Genomic DNA, 27,306 nt, shown 5'->3' with positions numbered 1-27,306 from the left:
TTGAGCATTTTTCATGTGTCTGTTGGCCATCTGGATGTCTTTGGAGAAATGTCTGTTCATGTCTTCTGCCCATTTTTAAATTAGATTATTTATTTTGGGAGTGTTGAGTTTTATGTTTCTTTTCATTTTTTTTTAAAGATTTTATTTATTTATTAGACAGAGAGAGACAGCACAGCAGGGGGAGTGGAGAGGGAGATGCAGGGCTTGATCCCAGGACCCTGGCATCATGATCTGAGCTGAAGACAGATGCTTATTTAACCAACTGAGCCACCCAGGCACCCCGAGTTTTATAAGTTCTTTATATATTTTGGATACTAATCCTTTATCAGATGTGTCATTGGCAAATATTTTTTCCCATTCCATTGGTTGCCTTTTAGTTTTGTTGACTGTTTCTTCTGCTGTCCAGAAGCTTTTTATTTTGATGTAGTTCCAGTAGTTTATTTTTACTTTTGTTTCCCTTGCCAGGGGAATTTTTAAAATTTTAATGACAATGTGGTTAACATAAAATGTTACATTAGTTTCAGACGTACAATATAATGATTCAACAGTTCCATATATTACTCAGTGTTCATGAAGTGTACTCTTAACCCCCCTCACCTATTTCATCCATCCCTCCACCCTTCTCCTCTCTAGTAACCATCTGTTCGTTCTCTACAGTTGAGACTCTTTTTTGATTTCTCTTTTTTTTCACCTTGTTTATTTATTTTGTTTCTTAAATTCCATGTATGAGTGAAATCATATGGTATTTATGTTTCTCTAACTGGCTTCTTTTGCTTAGCATTATACTACTTAGATCCATCCATGTTGTTGCACATGGCAAGATTTCATTCCTTTTTTATAGCTGAATATTCCATTGTATATGTAAACCACATTTCCTTTATCCATTCATCTATTGATGGACAATTCTGTTGCTTCCATAGTTTGGCTCTTATAAATGATGCTGCAATAAACATAGGGATACATATATCCTTTCAAATTAGTGTTCTCATATTCTTTGGGTAATTACCCAGTAGTATGATTCCCGGATTATAGGGTAGTTTTATTTGTAATTTTTTGAGGAACCTCCATACTGTTTTGCACAGTGGCTGCACCAGTTTGCATTCCCAACAGAAGAATTTGTAAGGGCTAGTATGAGGATATTGAGGGAAGGTTTATCAATGCACTGTGTAAGCACAGTAAGTTGTTTCTTGAGTTTGCAAATGTGTTTCTCTGTGAGGCCATCTGTGTTTGCTAATTGTTGCTCATCAGAAGTTAGGCTTCTCCAATCCCACAGAGACTGGGAGAAGGGATGCTGTCTTCCTTGATGATTATAATTCGAAAGGATGGTTCCCAGGTCCTTGAAAAAGACACTCCTAGGTTGTAAAACTGACAAGAATCTTCTAAAAAGACGTCCATATATTCCAAAGGAGCAAGAAAAGAATTTATGATGACAAGTTTTCTAAAGAAAATGTACTGAGAAAGGGGAAGTCAGGGCCTAAAGTCAGGAAGTTCTACCAATCTAAGTTTGGCCAAGCTTAGTTTTGCCAAGCTAAGTTTTGCCAGCCAAGGCTGGCTTGGTCGGGCTTCCAGAATCAGTTTTTGAAATAATATGACCTCTTTGAATCTGTTTTCTCATCTATAAAATGAGGATGATAGAATAATGTTGTTGTGAGGATTAAATGACATAATCCGTGTAATGTACATTAGCGCCATATAACAACAACTCCTGTTTTTGTTGTTATTAAAAGAATCATCTCGTCCAATTTTGTCATTTGAAAATGGGATCATGAGAACTCAGACAGATTGAATGATTTGTCTAAGGTCACACAACTTAGTATGTATTTTAGTGAGTAGCTTTATCCTTCAATCAACAAGTATAAATATTAGAAAATTAAAGATAACACAATTAGAGCCACAAGTAAAGGCAGAGTCATGAGTAACTTGACTTCGTTTTGATCATTCTGAATTGGGTAATAGTCATTTAAGTATAGTTACTCACAAAATATCTCTATGAAAATCAGTTTTTAATCCAAGTTGATCTTTCATTTAATTTGACACAAATTTTGTTCCAGACATTTTCTATTTAGCTATTTTACTATAATTTAATTTCATAAATAAAAGCTTAACATCACACTCTTAATGCGTCTTTTTAAAATTTTGTGCCAGTGTCCTTAGGATTCAGCAAACTTCTTCCAGGACCAGTTGGGGGTGGGGTGTGAGGCAGGTAGGCACAGGAAGAAGGACTTGCAGCTTTTGTCTGTTTTAGGTTGTTTCTGATTTTGTGAGAGATTTCACCAAAACCACCAAATCCTAGTGGATAGTTAAAATCTCAGAACGAAGAGAAAACACAGTTTCTCCTCATAAGAGAAAACACAAATATGGCAATAATAATAACAAATAAAACAAAACAAAAAAACACCATTAGTGATAGATTTTGAGATTCCAAGGGAAAAAGTAATTTTCATTTGCCTCAGGAAACTTTCATACCCACTGCAATTTCCTTCCACTGGTTTTCAGTAAGGCTTGTCAAATGCTAGGGAAGAACGAAGCATTCAGTAACTGACGTTGGGCAGAAGTGCTATTGTACAGTCTTCTGCAGGAAGGCATGGGCCACTGGAGAGGAGATTTGCAGTTGAGGTTTAATTTCTTCTTTATTATTTGGAAAAGTTACTTATTACTTGTGAAATTTCTTCCAAGATGTTTTCACAACCCCTCCAACAATAAATCTGAATTTGAATGTACATTCACAGAGGGGTGATTTTCCTGCCTCAAAGGATGGGTTGAGGATTAAGTGAGATAACAAAGTATGTTCCGCTTCTGTATAGTAGATATTCGAACTAGATAAACAGTAGGTACTAGTATTACTGTTTTTGGTGATGGTGGTGGGCAGAATTCAATAGAATGAGATTAGGAAATGGAGAGAACTACATACAAAAACATAAATTTGTAAGGCTAACAATTACAAACACCGAGATGAGGGACCGAGGTTTCTCATTGACTACCATACCCACAGGGCTAGTGTGGAGATGAGGCCCTTGAAGTTATGTTGAGTGAATTAAGATTTCCTTGAAATGAAACTGCCTCTGTAAAGTAATATGAGATACTCTAAGTCTCTATTTTATAGATGAGGAAACAGACTCAGAGTTCAAGTGGCTGGCTTGCCGAAGGTCACAGCTGCTGGATAGAATAGTAAGATGCAGTGGGCAAGCTGAGCATTGGAGTAAGTCTGCATTCACATCTGGCTCTGGGCTTCTTAACTGCTTCTAAGATTGTCTTAAATAAGTTAATTGATCTCTCCAGATCTGTTTTCTCATTTGTGCAATTGGGAAACAATACCTGCTTCATTAGATAATCATGAGCATAAAATGTGTTCACACGTATAATTAAATTTGTGCTTTGTATGTACTCAATACATTTTACTTTTCTCTGTCTATATACCTCTGTATCTCTTATTGAGAAGAGAGGATGGAAGTGGGAATTGTTTAAAAGAAATCTGGCTAACATTTTCAGATTTTTACAACCTTTCCAGTTGACTTTTCCCCTCTCTAAGAATCTTAGGTTACCATAGCACATGGGGGATTGTTTAGTGCTGAGGAGTTATGGGTGAGATGAGGAGGATTTGAGTGTACAGAATTATTTGAGAACAATATTGTTTTCTTCTGTATGCTTGTTTTGAAAGTTTCCTTTGGTGGGTACTGATGAGTAGCATGATGAAGAGAGATAGTGGTTTCAAGGGGAACTTTCAGAGGAAGAAGGAAAGGTGTTGTTATGAAGTAGTATGGTGATTGTGTAAACACACATAATGGACACTTACCTAAATTAGTGTCATTCCTTAAAGAGTAGACACCTGGGGCCTTTATTGCTGTTGTCATAATTTAACTTGACTCTATGGACGTGAGCCACGACATGTTCTTTTTCTCAATGACCCTTTGAGGTGGATTTAATTTATCTGAGATAGACATTTGGAACCCAAATGAATCAATTTGGGCAACAGAATATTTTGTCAAAAACAAAAAGTGAATATAACATTGTTAATTGTCTTTTAAGTTTTTAAAATTTGTTCTCTGAGGCAGTTCCTCCAATGCTTTGCATTCTTCTTTGTGGAAATAATTATACCAAGTGATAAATTTCCAAGATAAGTGGTTTGAAATTGTTTAAAAAGTTTAAAAAAGTGAGCAGTGACATCAGTGTTGCAGGTATCTGCTGACAGAAACTAAATGACATTTACGTCTATCTACTTCATCCATTTCAAGTTCAGAAATTTTCTTTTCTTTCTTTGGTTACAACTCTCCAGCTTGTTTTTAAGTAAGCAATGTTAATTTTGGAGCCAGTTGGAATTTTTAATGTTATTGATAGGAACAATCTCTATTAAATACTCACCTAACAAATGTTAGTAAACCTGTTCTTACAAGTTCTTTTTTAAATTGCATATAATTTCTTAGATTGTAAATATGTCTGTATTTTCTTGAATTTGAGAAGGAATTTTTTTAAATAACAGATTTTCCCCCTGAATTTTGTTTAGACAGAATATTGGTGAAAGCATTCTTTACCTGTGGGTGGAGAAAATAAGAGATGTTCTAATACAAAAATCTCAGATGACAGAACCAGGTAGGACTGAAACATGCTATTAATGCTCTTTTAACTTAATAGTAACTAAACTTCCATGTAGATATTCTAAATGAAGTTTTTAATGAAAATCTATTCTGTTTTATGGTTTATATGTGATAAAATACAAGTTTCTCTAGAAAGTTCATTTACTCATGTAATTATGGTTATTTCTTTCTGTATGGTTTTAGCCTCTTTGCTTTCATCTTATACCCTTACAGACGTAGATTTTATGGTTAAGGAATTTGGGTCTAAAATTCCGCTTTCTTTGGCTTTTAAGGTAGTATGAACCGTGTGACATTCTTCATGAATTATTGGAGTATATCAATTAGATAGTAGCTTCAAATGAGTGAAGTGTTTATAGAAAAAGAACTTGGGAAAATTCACTGAACTGACATTTAGAATATAAAAATTTACTTTGAAAATGTATTTTGAAATTGAGATTTTGATTTGCTCTATTATTCTTTTATTGACTCATATGACAATGTGGAACTATTTCATATTTCATTGTTACCACTGATAGAATTGTTTTCAATCTGAGAAAGAGATTTTTAAAAAACAAATCAATTATTTATGACTCGCTTAGCAAAATCAGTATACAGTTAAAGTTGATAGTAGTATATACTTTTTCAGGGAATTTTACTATTTTTTGCTGCTTCTGTTAACATCTAAGAGATAGATGGTCTGTCCATGTGACAATCTTTTTTGAAGTATTTTCTTTAACTTTCGTGATTCATGTTCTGATTTTGTAGCATTTTAGGGCACTGATAGGAAAAGTAGTCTCAAAACAGAATTGATTTTAGCCAATCTACCATTCTAGAGTGTAGGATAATTGCAAATATGGAATGTATACCAGTAAAAATTTAGGACTCCCAGAAATTTTGGGATCACACAACTCTCAGGAAATTTTAAAAATTAAAGGTCTTAAAAAGGACATTTTTCCCTTTTCCATCTATATCCACAATATAGTTTAGCCACTCTCCAAATTTTAGAGTTATTGATTTTTGTTGTGTAATTTATAATTAGACTTCTTAGAAATTTTGTTTGGAATTTTGCTTATCAAAATTGCTTTTGTAGACTTCATACTAAAATGGAAGGTTTTTTAGTTCTGAAGAACTAATAAGGGTGCAAGCTAAGTGATCAAGGTATCTTATGAGAATTTTCCGCTCCAGGGCACCCACTTGACACGTAATTTATTTCGATTTTACTGTAAATCTTCAGTACATATTTACTATTTCATAGTTTCTTTCTACAATAGAAATACTAAATTTTAAAGTGATTAAATACAACTATTTATAATTTTTAAAAATTCTGAACTTATTTTAGACTTAGAGAAAAGTTGCAGAAATAGTACAAAGGACTCTTTTCTATCCCTCACTCTGCTTCCCTTAGTAACATCTTACATAACCACAGCATCATTTCCAAGAATAGGAAACTAACATTGCTAAAATATTAACCAAACTAAAGAGCTTATTTGAGTTTCACTGATTTTTCTGCTCATGTCCTTTCTGCTGTTATAGGATGCTGTCTAGGATTCTACATTGCATTTAGCTGTTTTTTCTCCTTACTCTCTTCCGGTCTATAAATAGCTTCTCAGTATTTCCTTGACTTTTATGACTTATGACTTGACACTTGTGAAGAATATTGATTATTTTATAGAATGTCCCTTAGTTTGGGTCTGTCCATTGTTTTCTCATAGCTGGAACAAGATTGGGCATTTTGGCAAGAATACCACAAAATGACATTATGTCCTTCACAGTGCACATATCAAGGAACTTGTGGTATCAATATGCTTTATTATTGGTGATGTTTACCTTGATTCTTTGGTTAAGGTGATATCTGCCAGATGTTTCCAGAGTAAAGTTACGGTATTAATCAGGGCTCTCCAGAGAACCTATAGGGTGTGTGTGTGTGTGTGTGTGTGTGTGTGTGTGTGTTCATTCATAAAGACAGGGAGGGAGGGATGCAAGAGGGGGAGGGAGAAGTTAGGAAGAGAGGAGAGAGAGATTGGTTTATTTTAAGGAATTGACTCATGAGATTGTGGGGGCAGTCTGCAAGGTAGTTCGGCAGGCTGGAGACCCAGGGAAGAACTGATGTAGCAGCTCAAGTCTGAAGGCTGGCTGTCTGCTGGCAGAATTCCCTCTTCCTCTGGGGAGATTAGTTCGGTTTCTGTTAAGACCTTCACTGGATGAGGCAGTCTGCTTTACTCAAAGTTAACAGATTTGAATGTGAATTGCATCCAAGAAATACCTTTACAGAAGCATCTAGAATAGTGTTTGAGCAAATAATACTGGGTACTGTGGCCTAGCCAAGTTGACATATAAAATAAACCATCACAGTTATCTTTCCTCTAAGGACCTTGAAGGAGATACTTTGAGACTATGCTAATAATATCCTATTCCTCCTTAAACTTTCACACACTAATTTTAGTATCTGTTAGTGTGTCTTGTCAACAATATTTATTACTGTGGTGTTTGCCTGATGATGAGTCACATTTTCTTCTTTACTTCTTCATTGAATTGTAATTATGTTGTGAGGAAGAGATGTCTCTTTTTGATTACTTATTTATATCCATATGAATGCGTGTATATTATTTTATTCCATGGGGTAAAATTCCATACTATCATTATTTTGTTGCTCAAATTATTTTAGGTTTCACCTTTAGGATCTCCTTCAGGTAAACTCTTGTATTCTTTTTATAAGTTTATAAGCTCACCTCTCCTTTTTTTTTTACTCTCTGGAATCATAAGATATTCCAGGCTCATCTTTTCTTTTCCTTGCTCCAACCTTGGTGTCAGCTACTTCTCATAAAAGTCCCAATTCCTTCTCTTGAAGAATGGTGTTGAGAGATCAAGACCAACAAGTTTTTAAGTAGAATTCTTTACTCTCGGAGTTCATTGATAATATCTAATATCTACACAGGCCCTGATGTAAAGAAGAAAACTGAAGAGGAAGATGTAGAATGTGAAGATGATCTCATTTTAGCATGTCAGCCAGAAACTCCTGCTAAAGCATTGGATTTTGATGTCAGTGAAAATCGAACAGGTATAATGTTACTAACTAGTTTCTTTCGAAAAGAGTTGGATAGCAGTATTATGTATTGTTTTTGAAATGGTATAGAAATGTAGTAAACTCTCACATGTTAAGAAATAGTTCCTAATTTGTAGAGAATTGAGTTATTTTTTTCCTGCCTGCTGGCCATTTTGGTGTTTGCTGGGTCTGTCAGAATGGTGAGAAAGAAAGAAATTTCTCCTTCCCTCCACCCTTTCTCTTTTTGTGACTTTCTAGCGTTTTGAATTAATGATGGGAGAAACTGAAACTAAGAAAAGCTGTGTTAATGTTTTCAATTCACATCCTGTTTTTATATTTCTATTTTGAAATTTTCAGCTGTCTCCTGATGTCACAGAATTAAGTTTTAGTCTGTGCTCACAAATATAAATATAATAATTGAAAGTGCAACCACTGAATTAAAGCTAGTATAATGCCTTTAAGATTTTCGTTTTTGCTTAAGCAAATTTGTTCCATAATCTAGTAGTAGTCAGCTTATGAATAGATTGATGTGATAAATCAGCTCTATGTTGTGATCAGAAGGTATCTTCCATTTTAGTATCTTAAAATTTTGAATAATAGCATCAGTTTTCTCAAGTCTTTTACAAAAACATGATAGATCAGAGGAAACATTCATTCTCATTAAAGGTAAGGTGTTTCCTATGCATTATACAGTAGGTCTTACTTATTTAATTAATTAATTTTCTATTTTTAAAAAGATCTTATTTATTTATTTGAGAGAAAGAGAGCATGAGCAGGGGGAGGGGCAGAAGGAGAAGTAGACTCCCCGTGGAGCAGAGGGAGGGAGAGAAGCAGAGGAACAGGGAGCCCAATAGAGGGCTCACTCCATCCTAAAACTCTGAGATCAGCCGCTGAGCCACCCAGGCACCCCTACACAGGAGCTTTTAAATAATACTATGAGATTTTAAAGTTCTTGCATGATATTTCAGGACTAGCAAGGGGATACACAGGAAGAGAAAGAGTGGGGGAGAAGACCCAGGACTCCCACTCCTGCTTTAGTCTCACATTTTATCCATTTATGTATTTGTGGATTTGGCATAAGATTTCTTTTGGGAAACAGGATCCAGTATTAAAATAAAAAGAGTAAAAATCATAATCACGATAAGCAGTATCTGGTTCCTGTTGACCTAAGTACTGCTCTAGTGTAGTGGTCACAGTTCGTTCAAGAAGAGGACACTCTCAGAAGAAAGGCAAAAGCCCTGCATAAACTTGGTTTCTTGTCCTAGTCCTGTCACAAACCAGTGTAGTGAGGTTGGACAAGCTGTTTAAAGCTGTCAAGAAATATTTGTACATGTGTTAGTTGAAGTAGTTCATTAATTGTAAGGCAAGCTGACTAGGTAAGATTCAACAGATCAGTGAATAGAAATAGAAAATAATTTCAGTTCTTTTTCCTGAATAACTTTAGATCCTAAATGAGGCACATGTAGCAGCCAGGATGGTTGGTAAGTTCTCAACAGAGTGAAGAGTAAATTAGTGGTTCTTATTTTTAAAAAAGATTTTATTTATTTATTTGACAGACAGAGATCATAAGTAGGCAGAGAGGCAGGCAGAGAGAGAGGGGAAGAGAAGCAGGCTCCCTGCTGTGCAGAGAGCCCGATGTGGGGCTGGATCCCAGGACCCCAGGATCATGACCTGAGCTGAAGGCAGAGGCTTTAGCCCACTGAGCCAACCAGGTGCCCCTAAATTAGTGGTTCTTAAACTTGTTGAAGAAGCAGAATAACTCGAAATCATGATACTCCCTGTAATACCAGTTTGGTATATTCTTGATATAGTCAATCCTATGAAGTAGGAACAATTTTATTAGTAAAAGATGTTACATTACAGCTATACAAAATAAAGTCCTAGGTTTTCCAACAATTTATGCTACTGTAACAGCCCAGGATTTCAGTCCTAACGCACCTCTGGGTGACCTTGACAGGTGAAAATCATTTTTAAGTCAAGTAGTCTAATCTTATTTATAATTATTTGGAAACTTTTTGCTTAAAATTATAATTTAATTATAATAGACAACTATTACAGGTTATAGGGGTTGATTTGCCATATAATTTATATCTCTTCCCCAGCTCCCTTCCCCACCCTCTGCCCACACCATTGTCAATTTTTCAGTATTTGAATGTGAGAATTTTAAAGATAAAATACAATTCTTTAAATTTGTAGAAATAGAAGAATTACCTCCGATTGATCATGGCATTCCTATTACAGACCGAAGAAGTACTTTTCAGGCGCACTTGGCTCCAGTAGTTTGTCCCAAACAGGTAAAGTTACTGTGTCCAGCTCACTTTGATGTTGTTTTACCAAAGTAATTCAAGTAATGGTTTTGCAATAATATCCTTATTTTTGCTATTGCTTTTAATTTTCATGTAAGATAAAAAATTTTTTACTCATTTTCCTACCCCCAAGTTACTGTGAATCATGGAAGATTTGTTTCCATTTGTTACCACTTTCAAAATTGTACCCACATTCTAATTAGGGTTTAACCCTATCATGGGTTTTCAAACAAGAAAAACCCATTGAGTGGAAAATTATGATGCTTAATGGCTTGTTAAAAAGAATTATTTGTCCTATTGTGTGGGAGTTCTGCAAAACCGTGTGGGTTCCATTGATGCCCAGGGAAGGGGACAGTGGACAGACTGGCTGATCAGAGTCTTCCTAACATGAATTCCTTTTCCTTTTCCTTTCTGCCTCCTGACCTTAGGTGACCTGGCTCCCACCCAAGGATATCAAATGGGAGACTTTTCAGTCACAAACTGTAACAACCTATAAAGTTAAATTAATGACAACAAAAGTGTCATTAGTTAACATAGGTTTTAATCATCAGTCTCTTCCCTTTGGTCTCTGCAGCTCCTCTACTGTAAGCTCTTCTAAGCCCCGACCTCCAGGGATACAGTTCTTTGTACCAGGCCTCACTTTTACTCTCTTCTGGTCTCTAGAAGAGGAAATTCTTCTCTGCATTAACTAGTGGTCAAGATAACAGCTTTTGGTGCAGGCTTCTGGCTCTTTGTCTCAGCAACTCTATTTTGTCCTGGGCTGTTGCCCAAAATCTTGTTGCTAGGGTCCTCATTAGACATTTTGTTCTGAATCTGTTCATCCTGGATCCTCTTTCTTTTTCTGATTATAATGACTTAGACTTAGTGGATTATAATTTGTGAGAGCTTAAATAAATCTTAGATGTCATTCTCTACTTTATTCATCAGGAATCTGAGAACCTGAAATATTAAAAAACGATAAACAGAAGGCTGCACAGTTTCTGACTCAAACTGATGTCTGTAGCTGCAGCTCAGTTTTCCCTGCCTCCAGGATTTCTTCTGTATTCTTTGCCCGTTACCTTTCTGAAAGGTCTGGCCACGTGTCACTATCCCCAACCCTTAGTCTTTGAGTATTTCCATTGTCTACAAGGAAAAACCTGAACTCATTATACGAGGCCCTTTATTATAGGATCCTAGCTTTATCATTCCTGATACAATGTCTTTTGTCGTCTCATTCATACTCTAAACAGTTTCTACATAAAGCTATTGGTCACTTCCAGAACCGTTCTCTTTTCTGTCCCTGGTAGGGTTACCAGATAAAATATAGGATACCTTTAAATTGGAATTTCAGATAAACATTACTGTATAGGACATACTACTACTAATAAAATTATTTGTGGTTTACCTGAAGTTCCAATCTAACTGAGCATCCTTTATGTTTTATTTGCTAAATCTGATAGATTTGCACACACAATGTCCTCTGAATGGAATGGCTTCTTCCTGCCTCACCGCTTTCTTCTCTTTTGATGCAAAAGAAATTGCCGCTCATCTTTCAGGACCTGGCTCATGTTACTGCCTCTATAAACCTTAGATGACTCCCAGAGAGCATTTTGGTTTTATATTTTGAACATACCATTATTTTGTATCTGTCACATTGGATACATTAAACCTGGTGAATTTTCAGAGCTCATTTTAAAAAATGGTCATATTTACATTTAAAATTCTTTACATGGGTAAAAATGTTCATATATAAGTACCTATGACATGGTTAGTGCTCAAATATTTATTGATATTTGGTGCTCAAACATACTGGGTCTGGAGGCCAGCCTGACCCCTCTCCATCAGCTCCAGTAAAGCCTTGCCTATGGCTTTGAAGAAAAAAAAAATACCAGGTCTATAATTTTTATACCAATTAAGAGTACCAGTTTCTGCCTCTAAAATGAGGAGAAAACTTTGGAAATGGCTTTTTCAGAGCATAGTGGATTCTTTAAATCACTGTTTCAGTACAAGAGTATTTATATCAATATACTTTAAGATACTTTTCTAGCATATATTTGTAAACCAAATAAAAAGTATACAGTAGTTTATTTATATTACTGCTGTTTTTAAGGTGAAAATGGTTCTTGCCAAATTGTATGAGAATAAGAAAATAGCTAGTGCCACCCACAACATCTATGCGTACCGGTGAGTGATCATCACAATTTTAGGAATGTTCCATTTGTAAAAAATGGGGGAAACTGATGCATGATTTTTAAAAATAACAACTACTTTGTGGGATTTTTTTTCCTTTATAAAACTAATGATCATATATAGAATATTTGGAAGCTACAGAAGAGAAAAAAAAGAATTGGAGGGGAAATCAGCCATTTTCTGCCATTAAATGTAACTGATAATAATTTGATATATTTTGATGATATATTGTTACATTTTCTTTCTGTCTTCTATGCAAAGTGTATTTTTTCAGTGCATTACCCTACTATCCTGTTTCTTTCTTAACAAAACCATTTTTCCATGTTGTTACAATTGCTTTATAAACATTATTATAATGGCTGTGTAATGTTTCTTTGAGGCTCTATACCATTACTTATTTAACCATTTATTTTTTGTTCAGTTTTTCATATTTTTTGCTGTTATAGAAAGTAGTCCTGTGAACACCTTTTTTATTCATTTTAGATATTCAGGATAGGTTCTGGTTGGTTACTTCAGACTCTTTTTTGAAATGAAATAGGCATGTAATTTAAAAAGAAGAAAGAATAGATTCTTAGAAGTAGAATTATCAAAAAGTATGAGTGTTTTTGAAACTCTTGATACATACTGCCAAATTTTTTCCCAAGTTTTTCTTTTAAACAAATTAATGCTCCCATTAGCAGTGAATTAGGTGTGCTTCTTTTTACTATATGCCTTTTAGTTTTGAATAATAAGGTTTTATACAAATCTTTGCTGGTGTGTTAGTAAAGAGAAGAAAGGCATATTTCTAAATATGCAGATTAATACAGACTTACAAGAACAGAGTTCAAAACTGAAAAAAATTGGAATATAAACATAGAGACAGTGCAAATTTAAAATGTGATCAAGAATATTGGTAAGATCTAGGCTATCTGAAACTCAGGAAACTAAAAAAATAAAATCTATCACTTTGGATAGGTGAGTTTTTAATATTACTAAGTCACATTAGTTTACGTGCCAAAACTTACAAAAGACTAGTTGTTATATAATTCCCTACTTACTGGAGTATTGGTGGACAGAATTTTGATATTTTCTTTCTGGGTTAGGGTCATCAGTATAGAAATGAGTGATTAGAGTGTGCTTGCTCTCAGTGATTAGAATGTGCTGTGGAGGTATTAATAGCCATTCATTCATTCATGCCATGTGTTTATTGAGTGCCTACTATATGCCAAATGCTTTACAGAAGTTAATTCTGATTATTTAAGCAACTCTACCCCTGCAGAAAGGTTAACTTTTTCAAGATCACATGGTTGTTAAGGGATAGACCTGAGTTTGATAAACTAATTTCATTTCTCTCTAGTTTATGCCTATGCAGCTGTGTGGCTGCACCTTCAACAATAGCTGGCCATAATGTTGATCTTAAATTATCAAAAAGTTAGATAATATGCCAGATATTCTATTTCAGGCCCCATGTTTTGGGGTTTTTAAGTTCCTGGGAGTATTTTTATAGTTTTGCATATTAATAGATGGTGAGCTATGACTTCTCACAAATTTCAGCGTGACTACGTGCAGCAGCCCCTCCAGCTCACTCCTTTGTAAGTGACACTTGGAAATGAAAGAGCTGAGCTTGTCAGAATTGTGTGTCACCCAAGAGTAAAGAGGAACAAAGTGGAGGCTTAAAGGACCCCACTGGAAATAAAATAAAGGACCTTTATTTGGTACATGGACTTTGCGTTGTGTATTTTGAATGCTTAGGATCCTTTTAAGGTGACTTCCTGGTTCTGGGGTTCTGGGGCTGTATTCCTGCTTTGGAGTTAAGGGGCACTCTTCAGGTTGCTGGAGCTAGTGCTGGTACACACAGCTGTGGGATTGTACAGCATCATTATCTTCCTGGCATGTGAGGAAAAAGTGAAAATGTCCATGGGATTTCATTTTTTAAAAACCCAACAGTACTGACTTATAACATCAATTTTCTTCATTGGTTCCATAAAATTACAGTGTTAGATTATAATTACAGTCCTAATATAAACCAACTGCTGACTCCTTTTGCTTTAAATTTGCCATGTAAAATGTTGTCTAATAGTACTATGTTTTCTTGGAACGAGGTCAACTCTAAATAATAACAGAGCCTGGTCATAGTAGGTGGGCAATAAATATTTATTGAGTGAATGAATGGAAAGATAGGTTGAAGGATGAACGAGTGAATGAATGAACATGATTGCTATAATAAATATGGATATATGATAAATAAATGAATATGTTTGCTGTAATTGACCTAGGTGTATAGATATGGTAGTACCTGGCTTTTTATAGCCACAGCTGGAAAGATATCTTTGGTACATTTGCCTTGTCCTAGATGGTATCATTTCTTAGGGGCCTAAGAAATCCACCTTAACTGGCACCGTTTTCTTTTTATATCTCACACTTACTCACCATGCTTATTCTGCTGTAGTGTAGCCCTACGTTATTATTCCGGATGCGAACTTTCTAGATAATTTAAATAAGTAAAAATACCATGATTTATCTCTGATACTGATAACCAACCAGGGGAAAAGTTACAGAGAAAATAAATCTTATAATTCTTAGAATGCGGAGGATAGAGAAATGTTTGATGGTCAGAATAAGATGTGAGAAAGATATAAAATGTTCATTTATGTTGATTTTGTCACCTCTATCTTTTTTATATACTTTTTGTCTCACTAGCTCTTAGGCTCTTTGAAGACAGGAGTAAGCTACTTATCTCTTCTGTATCATTTCATAGTGCCTACTATGTATAAGGCTTCTATACAATAAGTTCTCAGTAAATGTTTCTCAGTAACTGCTCTCTGTAACCTTATAGCTTCAAGGTTAAATGAAGTGTCAGATGTGTAAACTCACCTTCCCGTAATCAGCATTTCTCATTTAAAGGAGGCATCCTTAATTCCTAGCATTCCCAAATACAAACAATGAAATATACCAGATAATGAATAATCAGTGAAAATATGTCTAATTTATAGCTGAAGAAGAATTTTTTTAAACAAATATGCTGCTTTTAGAAGTAAATTGATTGCAATAAGTATGAAGGTGTAACTCTTAGTGCAGTATTTTGGGGTTTCAAAGTGTAACACTGTCTTATGTATTTCTAGAATATATTGTGAGGATAAACAGACCTTCTTACAGGACTGTGAAGATGATGGGGAGACAGCAGCTGGTGGGCGTCTTCTGCATCTCATGGAGGTAAGTATAAGTTAAACCCTGTTCGTACTGTTCTCTGCACCGTAAAACTTTTCAATGAAACAGAACTCCATTTAGGGAATCAGTAAATCAGTTAGGCTGTGTAACGTGAAATTTATTTGGGTGAATTCGTAGTTAATTTTTACATACTGATTGAGAGAAACTTTTAACCACTTGATAAGGGGCTGAAAGCACAGCGTTAGTAACAAGTGCTGTGCTTTGAAGCTCTGTCAGTCATAGACGATAGAAGATTATCTTCAGCTCTAGAGAAGTATCTCCTTTTTGTTTCTCGACAGTGTCCTCCCTTTTTCCTCTGTTCTGTCTCTGTGCAGTTCCTATTAGTTGGATGTTATTGGACCATCCAGATAGACCCAGAATGTTGCTTTTTTATTAAATTGTGCATCTCATCACCTTATGTTTTAAGACATTTTCTTACCTGTCTTCCAAGATTTCCATTGAATTTTTAAAAATGTTTAGCAGTCATGTATTTAAGTTTTAAGAATTCTTTCTTCTTGGGCTGCCTGGCTGGCTCAGTCAGAAAAGCATGCGACTCTTTTCCTTAGGGTCATGGGTTCGAGCCCCGTGTTGGGTGTAGAGATTACTTATAAATAAATAAACATTAAAAAAAAAAAGAAATATGAGTTCGTCTCTTTTTCTTTTTTTATAGTGTAGTGTTTTGACTTTATGGATACAGTATCTTCTAAATTTTTCTGAGTATGCTAGAGTTTCCTATTTTTTAAAGATGTTCTCTCCCTTAAATTTTTCCTGGTCCATGTTAGTTTATCTTGTCATTTCTCTTTCATGCTGCTGGACTTTCTCTATCTGTATGGTAGTCATTGATTCTCTGTTATTTTTAAAAATAGATTTGGTTTTTTCCTTAAGGTAGTTGCTATAGTTTTTTCTGTTACTGTATGTGGAGGTTTGTTTTCTAGACAGGCTATTCAGGGCACCTGGGTGGCTCAGTCAGTTAAGCGTCTGCCTTTGGCTCAGTTTATGATCTCAGCGTCCTGGGATCAAGCCCCGCATCAGGCTCTCTGCTTAGCGGGGAGTCTGCTTCTCCCTCTCCTTTTATCTGCTGCTCTGCTTACTTGTGCTCTCTCTCTCTACTAAATAAAATCTTTAAAAAAAAAATGGGCCATTCCCTTGATAGGAAGGTACTCTGTGTGTGGTCAGGCCTACAGATTGGTGGGCTTCAAGTTAAGAGCAGCATTTAACAGATGTCAAACTGAGGAAGACCTTGCTGGTGGGCACTGGCAGTTATTCATGCAACCCTTCCAGTGGTTTGTTCAGAAGCAGGTTTTGGTTGTTGTTTGGCTTAGGGGCAAGAGGCTGCTTAAACTGAGCTATTCTGGTTGAATTCATGAAGAACTAGAATGCTACCTGCATGATCTCCCCTTCACTCCACCAGGTTGCCCCCAAATTTGGAATTCGAGGACACTGTGGAACAGTGTTTGCTTTCTAAATTCCCTTCTTATTCTAACATTCTATGACCTGAAGGTTAGGAATCTCACTCTGCTCACTTATGGGGTTCTGCCATTAAAGTCACAGGGAAATGTTATGTGCAATTTTGTATGCGGGTTATTTCATTCTCCTTTAAAACTTGAATTTATACGTGTCTATGTGTGTATCTAATTATGCTTCTGAAAATAACAGATTTTGAATGTGAGAAATGTCATGGTGGTAGTATCACGCTGGTATGGAGGAATCCTACTAGGACCAGATCGCTTTAAACATATCAACAACTGTGCCAGAAACATACTAGTGGAGAGGAACTACACAAATTCACCGGTGAGTGGTTATTGAGATTATATAGTTTCTGACCGCTGCCTATGGAAAAAAAGAAAAAAGAAAAAATTAAGAATGAATCAAAATGTGTGAGGGATGCCTGGGTGGCGCAGTTGGTAAGTGTCTGCCTTCAGCTTAGGTCATGATCCCAGCCAGGGTCCTGGGATGGAGCCCCATGTCAGGCTCCCTGCTCAGCAGGGAGTCTGCTTCTCCCTCTTCCTCTGCCCCCACCCCTCCCATGCGCATTCATGTTCTTTCTCTCTCTCTAATAAATAAATAAAATCTTTTAAAAAAAAAAGAAAAGAAAGAATGTTTGTGGTGCATTGGAAATACTTTTGAACTAGGAAATTGTGGGCTTAGGTTCTATTCAGAACAGTGTGACTGGCCGGTTAGTTGTGTGAACTTGGGCAGATCACTTCATCTCTTGGAGCCTTAATTTCATAGATTCATACAGAGTTTTATAAAACCCTTAAAGACCAATTTTCATGCTCTAAAATTGAGGCCGGGAGAGGTTGTGTAGCTCATGCTACAATGAACTAGGTGTTCTTTAATAGTGTATTAAATTCTGATATTCCCTGTTAATGTCAGAGCACCTTCCCTCTCGCCTGGCATGCACTGGGAGGCCTGCCTTTATACTTTGAATTTTTTTTGTTTTGTATTTTATAAGCAAGTTTATTTTAAGTTTGTTGCCTTCCTTTGGAAAAGGAACAATAGATTAAATAACATCCAAATTATTCAAATGTAAATCTATTAGATAAGCGGGTGTTTTCCTTGACTACCCTTGATTATTTTGGAAATATTAAAATAGACTACAAGTGAAAGTGCCTTATAAAACAGAAAGATGATACAAATGGAAGTAGTAATACTTTGTTTTGTTTTGTTTTTTTAAAGATCTTATTCATTTACTTGACAGAAGGACCACAAGTAGGCAGAGAGGCAGGCAGAGAGAGAGGAGGAAGCAGGCTCCCCGCCGAGCAGAGAGACCGATGCAGGGCTCCATCCTAGGACCCTGGGATCACAACCCGAGCCGAAGGCAGAGGCCTCAACCCACTGAGCCACCCAGGCGCCCCAATACTTTCATTCTTATACATATTCTATATGATTAGACTAAAGTTTCCTAAGCCAGTCTCTTCATATAAGTTGGGAGATACTACATTGATATTTATGTCTTTTTTAGGAGGAATCATCTAAGGCTTTGGGAAAGAACAAAAAAGTAAGAAAAGACAAGAAGAGGAGTGAACATTAATACCTAAAATTATACAACAGGTTAATATGCCTATCACTGTTCACAAATTCCACAGTCACCAGGGAATATTGTGCAGAGAGGATCCTGGACTGCTCAAGTTGGCTAAACCATTGTGGACACCAGCGCTATCTTTTCTTCTTTGGTTATATCATCTGCCAAAAATAGAGAACTTGTGATATATTCGTGTGTGTTTCAGGCTGATTCAGAAGAATTAATTTGAACTTAATTGCCACTTCATCTAATTGAGGAAGGTAACAGTTGCCCAGGGCAGTACCTGAATTAACTGTCCATTTCAGTACTTGTCAAGTGCCTTTGTTAGGTGGGGAAGAAATGTCTCGAGAGGAGTATAAATACCTGGTATCTTGTCGTCGGGATTCTCATTATGTTAAATGAATATTGCCTTTGACTGCTCTTTATGGCTTATTGGATTAGGAGCTCATGGCAGATTGATCTTGGAGAGTTTCTTGTGATTTTGGTTCACAGTAAGTCACCTTTCATTTTATAGTGTTCTTCATTGAGTAATGATTAAGCAAAAATCCAGGAGTATCCATCTGTAGTTATGTGCTGAAGTGATAATTCATCTGCCAGATTTGTTTGCATAAGTGTTATGCTTCCGTTTCTGTTGTATATTGGTGATTGTGAAATTTCAAAATGTGACTTTTCTAACCTCTACTTTTTTTGTTTAATTCTTGTAATGTAAAGCAGTAGATAGGGAGTGTCAGTAGTTTTCTCCCGTCCCTGAAATGTGTTAGTGTAATATTCTGTTTCTGTTTTCTTTTTAACATCCTGGAAGTACCTTTCTCGTGATCTTCATTAAGGAATTAGGATGACGCTAGAAGCTCTGCTGCAGTTAATGGGGCATTTATAGAAGGGGATAGAGGTGGGGAAAGCCACACTGGTGTGGGTAGCACGTCGTCCGGTGGTTGTATAAGTGTGACGCAGGATTTCATCTACATTCCAGCCATCTTTCTCAATTCCATGACTTTGCAGAGAAAAGGAACAAATGTTTTGACTGGAAAAACAAAGAAAATCCCTCTTTTTTTCCGTTATTACCAGATCTCCCTCTATATCAGTGTTTTATGTTCCTCCTTTCATCTGCAAGTTATGCCCTTTACCTCTACGCATCTAGACAATACAATTATCTTTGAGATATAGCAGTAAGCTATTAGCTGTTCCCCCTTTAGATATGATTGCAAACAGTTATTGAAAGTTATTAATTGATTGCAGATTTGTCTGGGATTCTCTTCCAAGGGCAGGGAACAGAAGTTCGGAGGCAACTTGGAATGATGCTTGCATCATGGAGAGCATCACAGAAGAGCAGACACAGATACTCTTTTTCTGTTCCCTTGCTGTCTTGCCTTTGAAAGACCCAACATCCTTATTTGGTATTTTTAATAAAAATCTAGTAAGTGGCTTTACACTAGGATAGATTCTGAGAAATAAAATCCAAATCATATTTGTTGTAAATATGTCTAATGTTGCCAGTGATTAGTAGTTATCAGAGGATGTCCTAGATATATTTAGAACACTTACCTCAGATTCCACGAAAAGTTAAGTAGCTTCTGTTAAGAAGTTGAAATCCATTAATTAACATTAACTTCACAATTTTGGCATGTCTGACCTGTGAAAGAAGATATGAAACAGGAAGAATTTGGTGCTGCTGAAAAATTGAGTTAATTTTTCTCTAACACCAAATTTGAATTTCTTTCTTGCTGTTTCATCTCACAGTTATTTAGGTCTTTATATAGAAGACCTTATATCTGTGATCTCATTTGCCCTTATTTTAAAAAAAAGCCTTATTTTTGCTTCTTTCTACAAAATTATTAGCCACATTTTCCTATTTTAAAAACCTAATCTCCTTTGCCCAAAGGCAATTAGCTAATAGGGAGAGATCCCAACGTCTCCAATTCTGAAATCTAAGTTACTTATATTTGTATTCAACCATTATTGACCCGCAACTAATGATAGCATCTTTTCTCTATTTAAAATTTCTCTCTATTAGAGGATTTTCAGATTCTCCAAACAATAATTTTCTATAGCAAGATCTATGCTATGGCATATTTTATAGTGTATTGTATTAGTTAAAAATATTCTCCATATGCCAGTATGTAAGAGCAAGTAGCATCTACTTTTTAAATGGGAAAAGCAGTATGATTTGGAGGTATGTATCATGAAACAGGATCTATTTGAGAAGAATTATATCAAGCTAATCACACCCAAGAAAGACTAGCATGAAGCAGATACTGTTTGGAGGGCAGGTGAAATTTACTGGAAAAATTGTATAATCATTTCTAATTCTACTCTCTAGAGATAACCATTATTAACATTTGCTATGTACATCCTTCTATTTTTTTCCTATGCATGATTTTGTATATATGGCTATTTTTCTTTCCATAAAATGGTATTAAACTGTATATACTGTTTTGTATCCTGCATATTTCATATAGAAGTATATTGTTAACATTTTCCCATGTCAATAAATATTCTTCTATGGCTTAGTTTCTTATGGCTACATTGTATTCTATCTTCTGGGTATATCATGATATACTAACTAGTCCCCCCATGTTTCCAATTTTTAAGTTTTTTCAAATTTTTCACTTAACTAACTGAAAAACTAAATCATGTGCAGATTTTTTTGGTATTTATATCTGATTATTTTCTTAGGAAAAATTCCTAGAAATGGAATTTCCTGATCAAACATTTACACATTCCTTTTTTTTTTTTTTTATTTATTCATGAGAGAGAGAGAGATGCAGAGGGAGAAGCAGGCTCCCCACTGAGCAGGACTCAACCCCAGACCCTGGGATCATGACCTGTGGCAGACGCTTAACCATCTGAGCCACCCAGGCTCCCCATTTATACATTCTAATAGTTGATTGGTTTGGCCAAACTGCTCTCCAAAAAAGGTACCGCCATTAATGTTGTGTTAGAAGATACTTAGGATATGGGAGATATGGGAAAACAGGGATTCTGGCAAATAAAACTACCACTATCTTTTTTTAAATTGATCTTTTTTTTTGTTTTGAAATAATTATAGATTTCACTAGAAGTTGTAAAAATACTCTGCTTTCCCTGCTAGTAACATCTAACGTAACTATAGTATGTTTATTATGTTTATCAAAACCAAGAAATATAATCTGCCCGCAAGTTCTTTATTGGGTATGTGATTTGCAAATAATCCTCTCGCATTTTGTTGCTTGTCTTTTATTTCTCTCTCTCTTTTTTTGGTCTTTTTATTCATTCCCTGACAGTGTTTTTCACGGAGTAAAAGTGTTTAATTTTGAAGAGATGTAATTCACCTTTTTTTGGGTTGTTAATCATGTTTCTGGTGTTATGTCTAAAGACGTTGCCTACCCCCAGGCCAAGAAGATTTTCTCCTTTCTCTTTTTAAAGTGTAAGAGGTTTTTTGGTTTTGTTTTGTTTTGTTTTTCATTTAGATCTATTATGCATTTTTAGTTAATTTTTAATTAGATACAAGCTTTAATTTGCAGTTCATTTTTGTGCACATGGATATCCAATTATAGAAGTGATTGATTTTTTAAATTAAACTTCTTATTGATGAATTTTCGCAAAGTAAACAGTTACATAACCAGCACTTCAGGTGGAAGAAAGGACAGTACCAGCACCACAGACCTCCCCCTGTGTCTTATCCTACATTAGCTGCTCTCCCCCTTTGCCAAGTAACCACCTCCCTCCCTGACTTCTGACACCAGAGATTAATTGGGTCTGTTTTGACTCTCACATAAGTGGAATCACAGTCCTTGCCCAGACTCCTTTTGTTCCAACATTTTGTGAGATTCATCTGGATTGCTCTGTGTAGCAGTTCTTTTATTCTTCCCACTGTGTAATATTCCATTGAATGAACATGGCAATTTATCGATTCTGTTTATGGATACTTGGGTCTCCAGTCTGAGGCTGTTATATTCAGTGCTGTTACAAATATTCTTGTATATGGATTTTAGTCCACATATGTACGCATTTCTAAAGCAGTGGCTTTGCGGAGTCAGGATATGCATACGTGGACCTTTAGAGTACACCACCCCAGGGTGTGCTGGTGAATTTTTAACAATTGAATCTGGAGTGGTTGCTGGTTAGTAACATATCAGTTCCTGTGGTGTAAATACTCCCATTCTGTCCAATTCTGAGTCACTCGTGTGAAATTTACCAGCGGGCAAACTACCTGAACACCCAACAATCACTTTGTGAGCTCCAGTACACGTCGCTCGTACTGACAGATAGTCTTCCCAAGCAGTTAAACCAATTTGCACTCCAACCTGTAGTGTAGTGAACAAACTTCTAGTTGCTGCATATCAACATTTGGTATTACCTGACTTTGAATCTAATTATGCTGTGTGGTGTATAGTGGTTTCACTTTGTGGGCTTAATCTGCATTCCCCTAATGATTAATGAACACCTTTGGTTATTGCAGTTTATACCTGAGCTGACTGACTAATCATATAATGACACATTTCCCCCCTTCCAGGAATGGAAATATTGGGGCTTGTTACCAACTTGGTTCAGATATAGAGAACTAAGTTTACAATTTTGCATATCTGAGCACCTAGTCTGTAAATTCTAGTACTTGGTCACTGCCCCCACTGGTATATTCTCTGTGAATTTATCAGGAAACTTAATCTCTTTTTTTTTGCTCATAGTTTCTTAATTTGTAAAAATGTGGATTATGATTCCTCCCTGTCTGGGATAGTATGGGGATTCAATGAGATGCCTTCCACGGTGCTTAGTATGTGATAAGCATCTGATAAAGCCATTAGATAAGTATTATCTTTTCCTCCCTATTTAGGGGAGAACTATCCTCTTACTTAAGACAGTCTATTGTTGAGGATTCTGACAGTCCCTAGAATTTTAAGTTGACCTTGAGGTGATGAAGTTCTGCCATCCCCTTGGGGAGGCAGTGGAGTATAGCAGCTTTGAGATGGCTCTCTGGAGCCTGTCAGGTTTGAATCCTGTGTCTGCTTTTTGCTAGCCTTGCTAGTTTGAGCAAGTTATGTTATTTCTCTGCATTCAGTTTTGAAAAGTTTATTAAGAGCTAATCAAGCCATGGGCTGATATGGAAGGACTGCTTGGATAGGGAGATGCAATAGAAGATGCTCAATCTAGCCAAGGAGTGCAAACCAAGCCTGATGAACTTTCTCAGTAAATAGCCAAATACTATATATATTAAAGATGCTCTTATCACTTAGGAAATTCCTAGGGTTCTAGGTCTTCTGGGCCATAAAGAGGGATAAAGACCAAATATATAATAAATTATAAATCAAAGTATCACAACATGTAAAAACCATTCTTAGCTTGAACTATGGTTTGTGAGCCATCATTTGTGAACCCTTCTCCCACCGCCCCTGTGTAGACCAGGTAGAAAAAGAAAGGCAAGTCAAAAATTACAAAGCTTACAGATGGATTTTGGTTTCTGAACCTAGGGAAGAGTGTTTTGTGTTGTTTTGTTTTGTTTTCCATTAGTCCTGGTTTTGAGTTATATGTACTGTTTAGGGGCACGATAAAGTTAATTCATATATCAGACCACCAAAACTGGGGGCTGCCCTAGTATCACGACCTGTGTTATAAATCTAAACATAGGTCAGCCTACACTTGTGGGAATTGTGTCTCGAGGAAACCCAACTTAAATAAATCACAATCCTCCAACTCAGGTTTAGCTAGCTTACCCTACCCTAAAAAGTAAGACCTGCTAGCCTTTTCAGGAATCTCTGACTTCCTGGCCAACCATGCCCTGTTTCTGCTCACCTCTCCTAATGTTCTCTAAAACTCACTCTTGCCCAAAATCCCTTGGGAAGAATGCTCTACTGTTTGTGGACCGCTGTACTCCCCTAATCTGTGCATTGTTTTCCCTTGAATAAAGGACATGAAACTCATTACCAAATTGTATTGTTGTCATTTGACAGGCAAGAGATGAACCACAACTATGTGTGATTAGCGAGAATTAGATTTGCAAATCAGAGTTGGATTTAAATTTTGGTTCCATGCTTTGGACATGGAAGCTATCTTGGACAAGTTACTTAACTTCTTTGAGCCTTATTTTTCTCATCTGTAAAATGAGGCTAATAATCCTTCCTCACAGGACTTTTGGAGGGTGGAATGAAATGAGATCTATGTAAAATGTTGTTAGTCTAAAGTTTCTCACATAGCGGGAGCTTGCTAGATGAAGGTCGGCATGTTTCTTATAAAAGCAGCAAAATCAGATCAGTCTGAAATCAATGATACTGGTGCTGAATATGCCACCCTGAAATCTGCCTCTTCCGCCTCAGGATTATTTTGAGCTGATTATTTCAAGAAACTGCAGACATAGCAGAAGATTCGAAAACTGAGTAGAAGTTACCTTTTGGTAATGGAAATCTGCATTAGAAATGAGGCATGCACCAGCAAGAGAGTGATTGCCAGATACAACTTTTTCACCTGAGAGTCTTATCTGCAAGGTAGGGCAGGCAGCCTTTGCTTACCGGTCATTTCCTCCTCTCATCTTCCTGTCGATTACCTCCTCCCCATAACACCTTTTGTCCTCAGCTGGAGATGCTATTTAAGGTAGTAGCTTGGACCATCTTGGCAGTTTTATTTATTTTTCCCACATATACACAAGGCACAAACATTAATAAACTTCTGCTTGTTTTTCTTTTGTTAATCTGTTTTTTATTACAGGGAGTCTTCACCAAGAGCTCAGGGGTATGGGATGATCTCAAATCAAAGTGGAGATGCTCTTTGGAGCTCAGACAGGAGAGTGAATCAGGAAACCAGCAGCGGAATGCAGGAAGGAAGAATGCTGGCTTGTGTTCAGCTGTCGGTCTCAGTGAGTGGGAAGTGTAGAAGGGTGAGGATCAGAAGTCTCAAAAGCATTTTTCTTTTCAAAAGAAACTCCTCTGTAGAGTCAAGTACAGCAGCACAGCCTGAAGCAAAGGGGTAATTTAAATTTAAAATGGAAAAATAGGTTTAAATGGTCAAAAACAGATATAGGACTGAAAAATTTGTTGAGGTAAGACTATAGAATATATAAAAGAAAAATGCCTGTAGGTTTATGAAACATTTAGAGAACTAAGACAGTAGTATAGATAAAGTAGGCATCAATGTTGACTCTTTGGGGAAACTTTTTCTTTAAGCCCACTATTTTCCATTTTTGTGTTTTATCTATGTCTGATTCTGTAGTAACAATGCTTAAAAACTAACAGGAATCACTGGATCTGATACCAAAAGCACAGGCAAGGAAAATAAAACTAAGATAAATCAGAATACCTCTTTGCATCAAAGAACACAATCAACAGAGTGAAAAGGCAACCCATGGAATGGGAGAAAATATTTGCAAATCATGTACCTGGTAAAGGAGTTGATATCCAGAATATAGAGAACTCTTAAAATTCAACAGCCCCACCCCCAAACAAAACAAAACAAAACAAAACAAAACAAAAAACCCCAATATAAAACTGGGCAAAGTACTTGAATAGGTATTTATCCATAGACTATATACAAATGGCACATGAACCAATGCCAACATCATTAATCTTCAGGGAAATGCAAATCAAAACCATAATGAGAAATCACATCATAACCATTAAGATAGCTACTATGAAAAACCCAAAATAACAACTGTTGGCCACAGTGTGGAGATATTGCAGCCCTTGTGCACTGCTGGTAGGAATGTAAAGTGGTACAGCCACTAGGGAAAACAGTATGGGGATTCCTCCAAAAATTAATTGGAGAATAACCATATGATACAGCAATTCCAATTCTGGGTATATACCCCAAGAAATTGAAAGCAGAGTCTTGAAGATATATTTGAACATCTATGTTCATAGCAGAATTGTTCACAAAAGCCAAAAGGTAAAATCAACCCAAGTATCCATCAGCAGTTGAATAGATACACAAAATATGTTATATATGTTCAGTGGGATATTATTTATCCTTAGAAAGGAAGCCAATACTGACATCTGCTACAAAATGGATCAATCTTGAGGATATTATGCTAAGTGAAAAAAGCCAGTCACAAAAGGACAAATACTGTATGATTCTTCTTACATGAGGCACTTGGGGTCATTGAATTCATAGAGACAGAAAGTAGAATGGTGGTTACCAGGGGCTGAGAAGAGAGGAAAATGGGAAAATGGAAAATTGTTGGTAATGGGTGTAGTAGAGCTTCAGTACTGCAAGATGAAGAGTTCTGGAGACTGGTTGTCTCACAATGTAAGTATACTCACCACTACTGAATGGCACACTTAAAAAAATAGTTTAGTTAGTAAATCTTAAGTTATGTGTCTTTTGCTACAGTTAAAGTTATGAGACCCTATATGGTGTAGGGTAGCCTTGGCTTTGTTTTAACTGTTGTAAGGTGATGTGACAGGAAGGAAAGAAAGCTCCAGAGGGAGTAACTGATGGAAGTTGTCCAAAGGCATTGGATGGGTCTAATCAGTGTGAGAAGAAAAATCCCCAACTGAAATGAGTGACTTAGGAGAATTGCATTGGTGGAAGGACCTACCGCTTATAGTTCATTATTTTACCTTAAATTTATTGAGAACTTTTGCTTGACGCCAGAGTGCCAGTGGGCTAGAGAAAGAATCTTGTGAAATGAAACAGAAGTAGACAATGAGTCAGTCAGGTAAGATCCTGTAGACCCTGATTAGATCTTAAAAAGAGCGATGTGAAAAGACAAAAGTGTTTTAAGCAGAAGAGTGACACAATCAGATTTGTCTTTTAGGAGAAGAACTCTAGCTGCTTGGCAGAAAATAGATTGAAAATGAACAAGAGTGGTTAATGGGAAGAACTGAAGCTGTTGCAGTAAAAAAGAGTTAGTGGTAGTTTGGATTAGGATAATGGCAATGGAGATGAAGCTATGTAGATGAATTTGAAAGACATTTAGGAAGCAAATTTAGAATCTGGTGATGAATTGGGTTCAGAATGAGCCACTGGCACAGATGCATATTCTGTTACTCTCATAAATATATCTGTTAAAATTTCTCTATTTTCTGAGGGTTTCCTCGGTCT

The 27,306-nt window shown here is 36.2% G+C and overlaps 1 protein-coding gene across 3 annotated transcripts in view; it reads left to right on the top strand.

Annotated features, from left to right (window-relative positions):
• IMPACT (impact RWD domain protein) overlaps positions 1-20,802 on the top strand; it is a 29,200-nt gene extending 8,398 nt beyond the window's left edge. Inside the window, exons 5-11 of one of the 3 annotated variants that reach the window (XM_080820930.1) lie at positions 4,502-4,587; positions 7,507-7,629; positions 9,811-9,908; positions 12,010-12,083; positions 15,191-15,281; positions 16,932-17,066; positions 18,241-20,802. In XM_080820930.1, the coding sequence (XP_080677056.1) occupies positions 4,502-4,587; positions 7,507-7,629; positions 9,811-9,908; positions 12,010-12,083; positions 15,191-15,281; positions 16,932-17,066; positions 18,241-18,309 (676 nt within the window). In that variant the 3' untranslated portion in view covers positions 18,310-20,802. The remainder of the gene's footprint in view (positions 1-4,501; positions 4,588-7,506; positions 7,630-9,810; positions 9,909-12,009; positions 12,084-15,190; positions 15,282-16,931; positions 17,067-18,240) is intronic. The other 2 variants (XM_080820931.1, XM_080820932.1) reach the window with 2 other exon arrangements.
• The last annotated feature ends 6,504 nt before the right edge of the window (positions 20,803-27,306 follow it).

The sequence above is a fragment of the Martes martes genome, assembly GCF_963455335.1.
Source record: "Martes martes genome assembly, chromosome: 13".
NCBI lineage: Eukaryota > Metazoa > Chordata > Mammalia > Carnivora > Mustelidae > Martes > Martes martes.
This window is presented reverse-complemented; position numbering and strand designations above follow the sequence as displayed.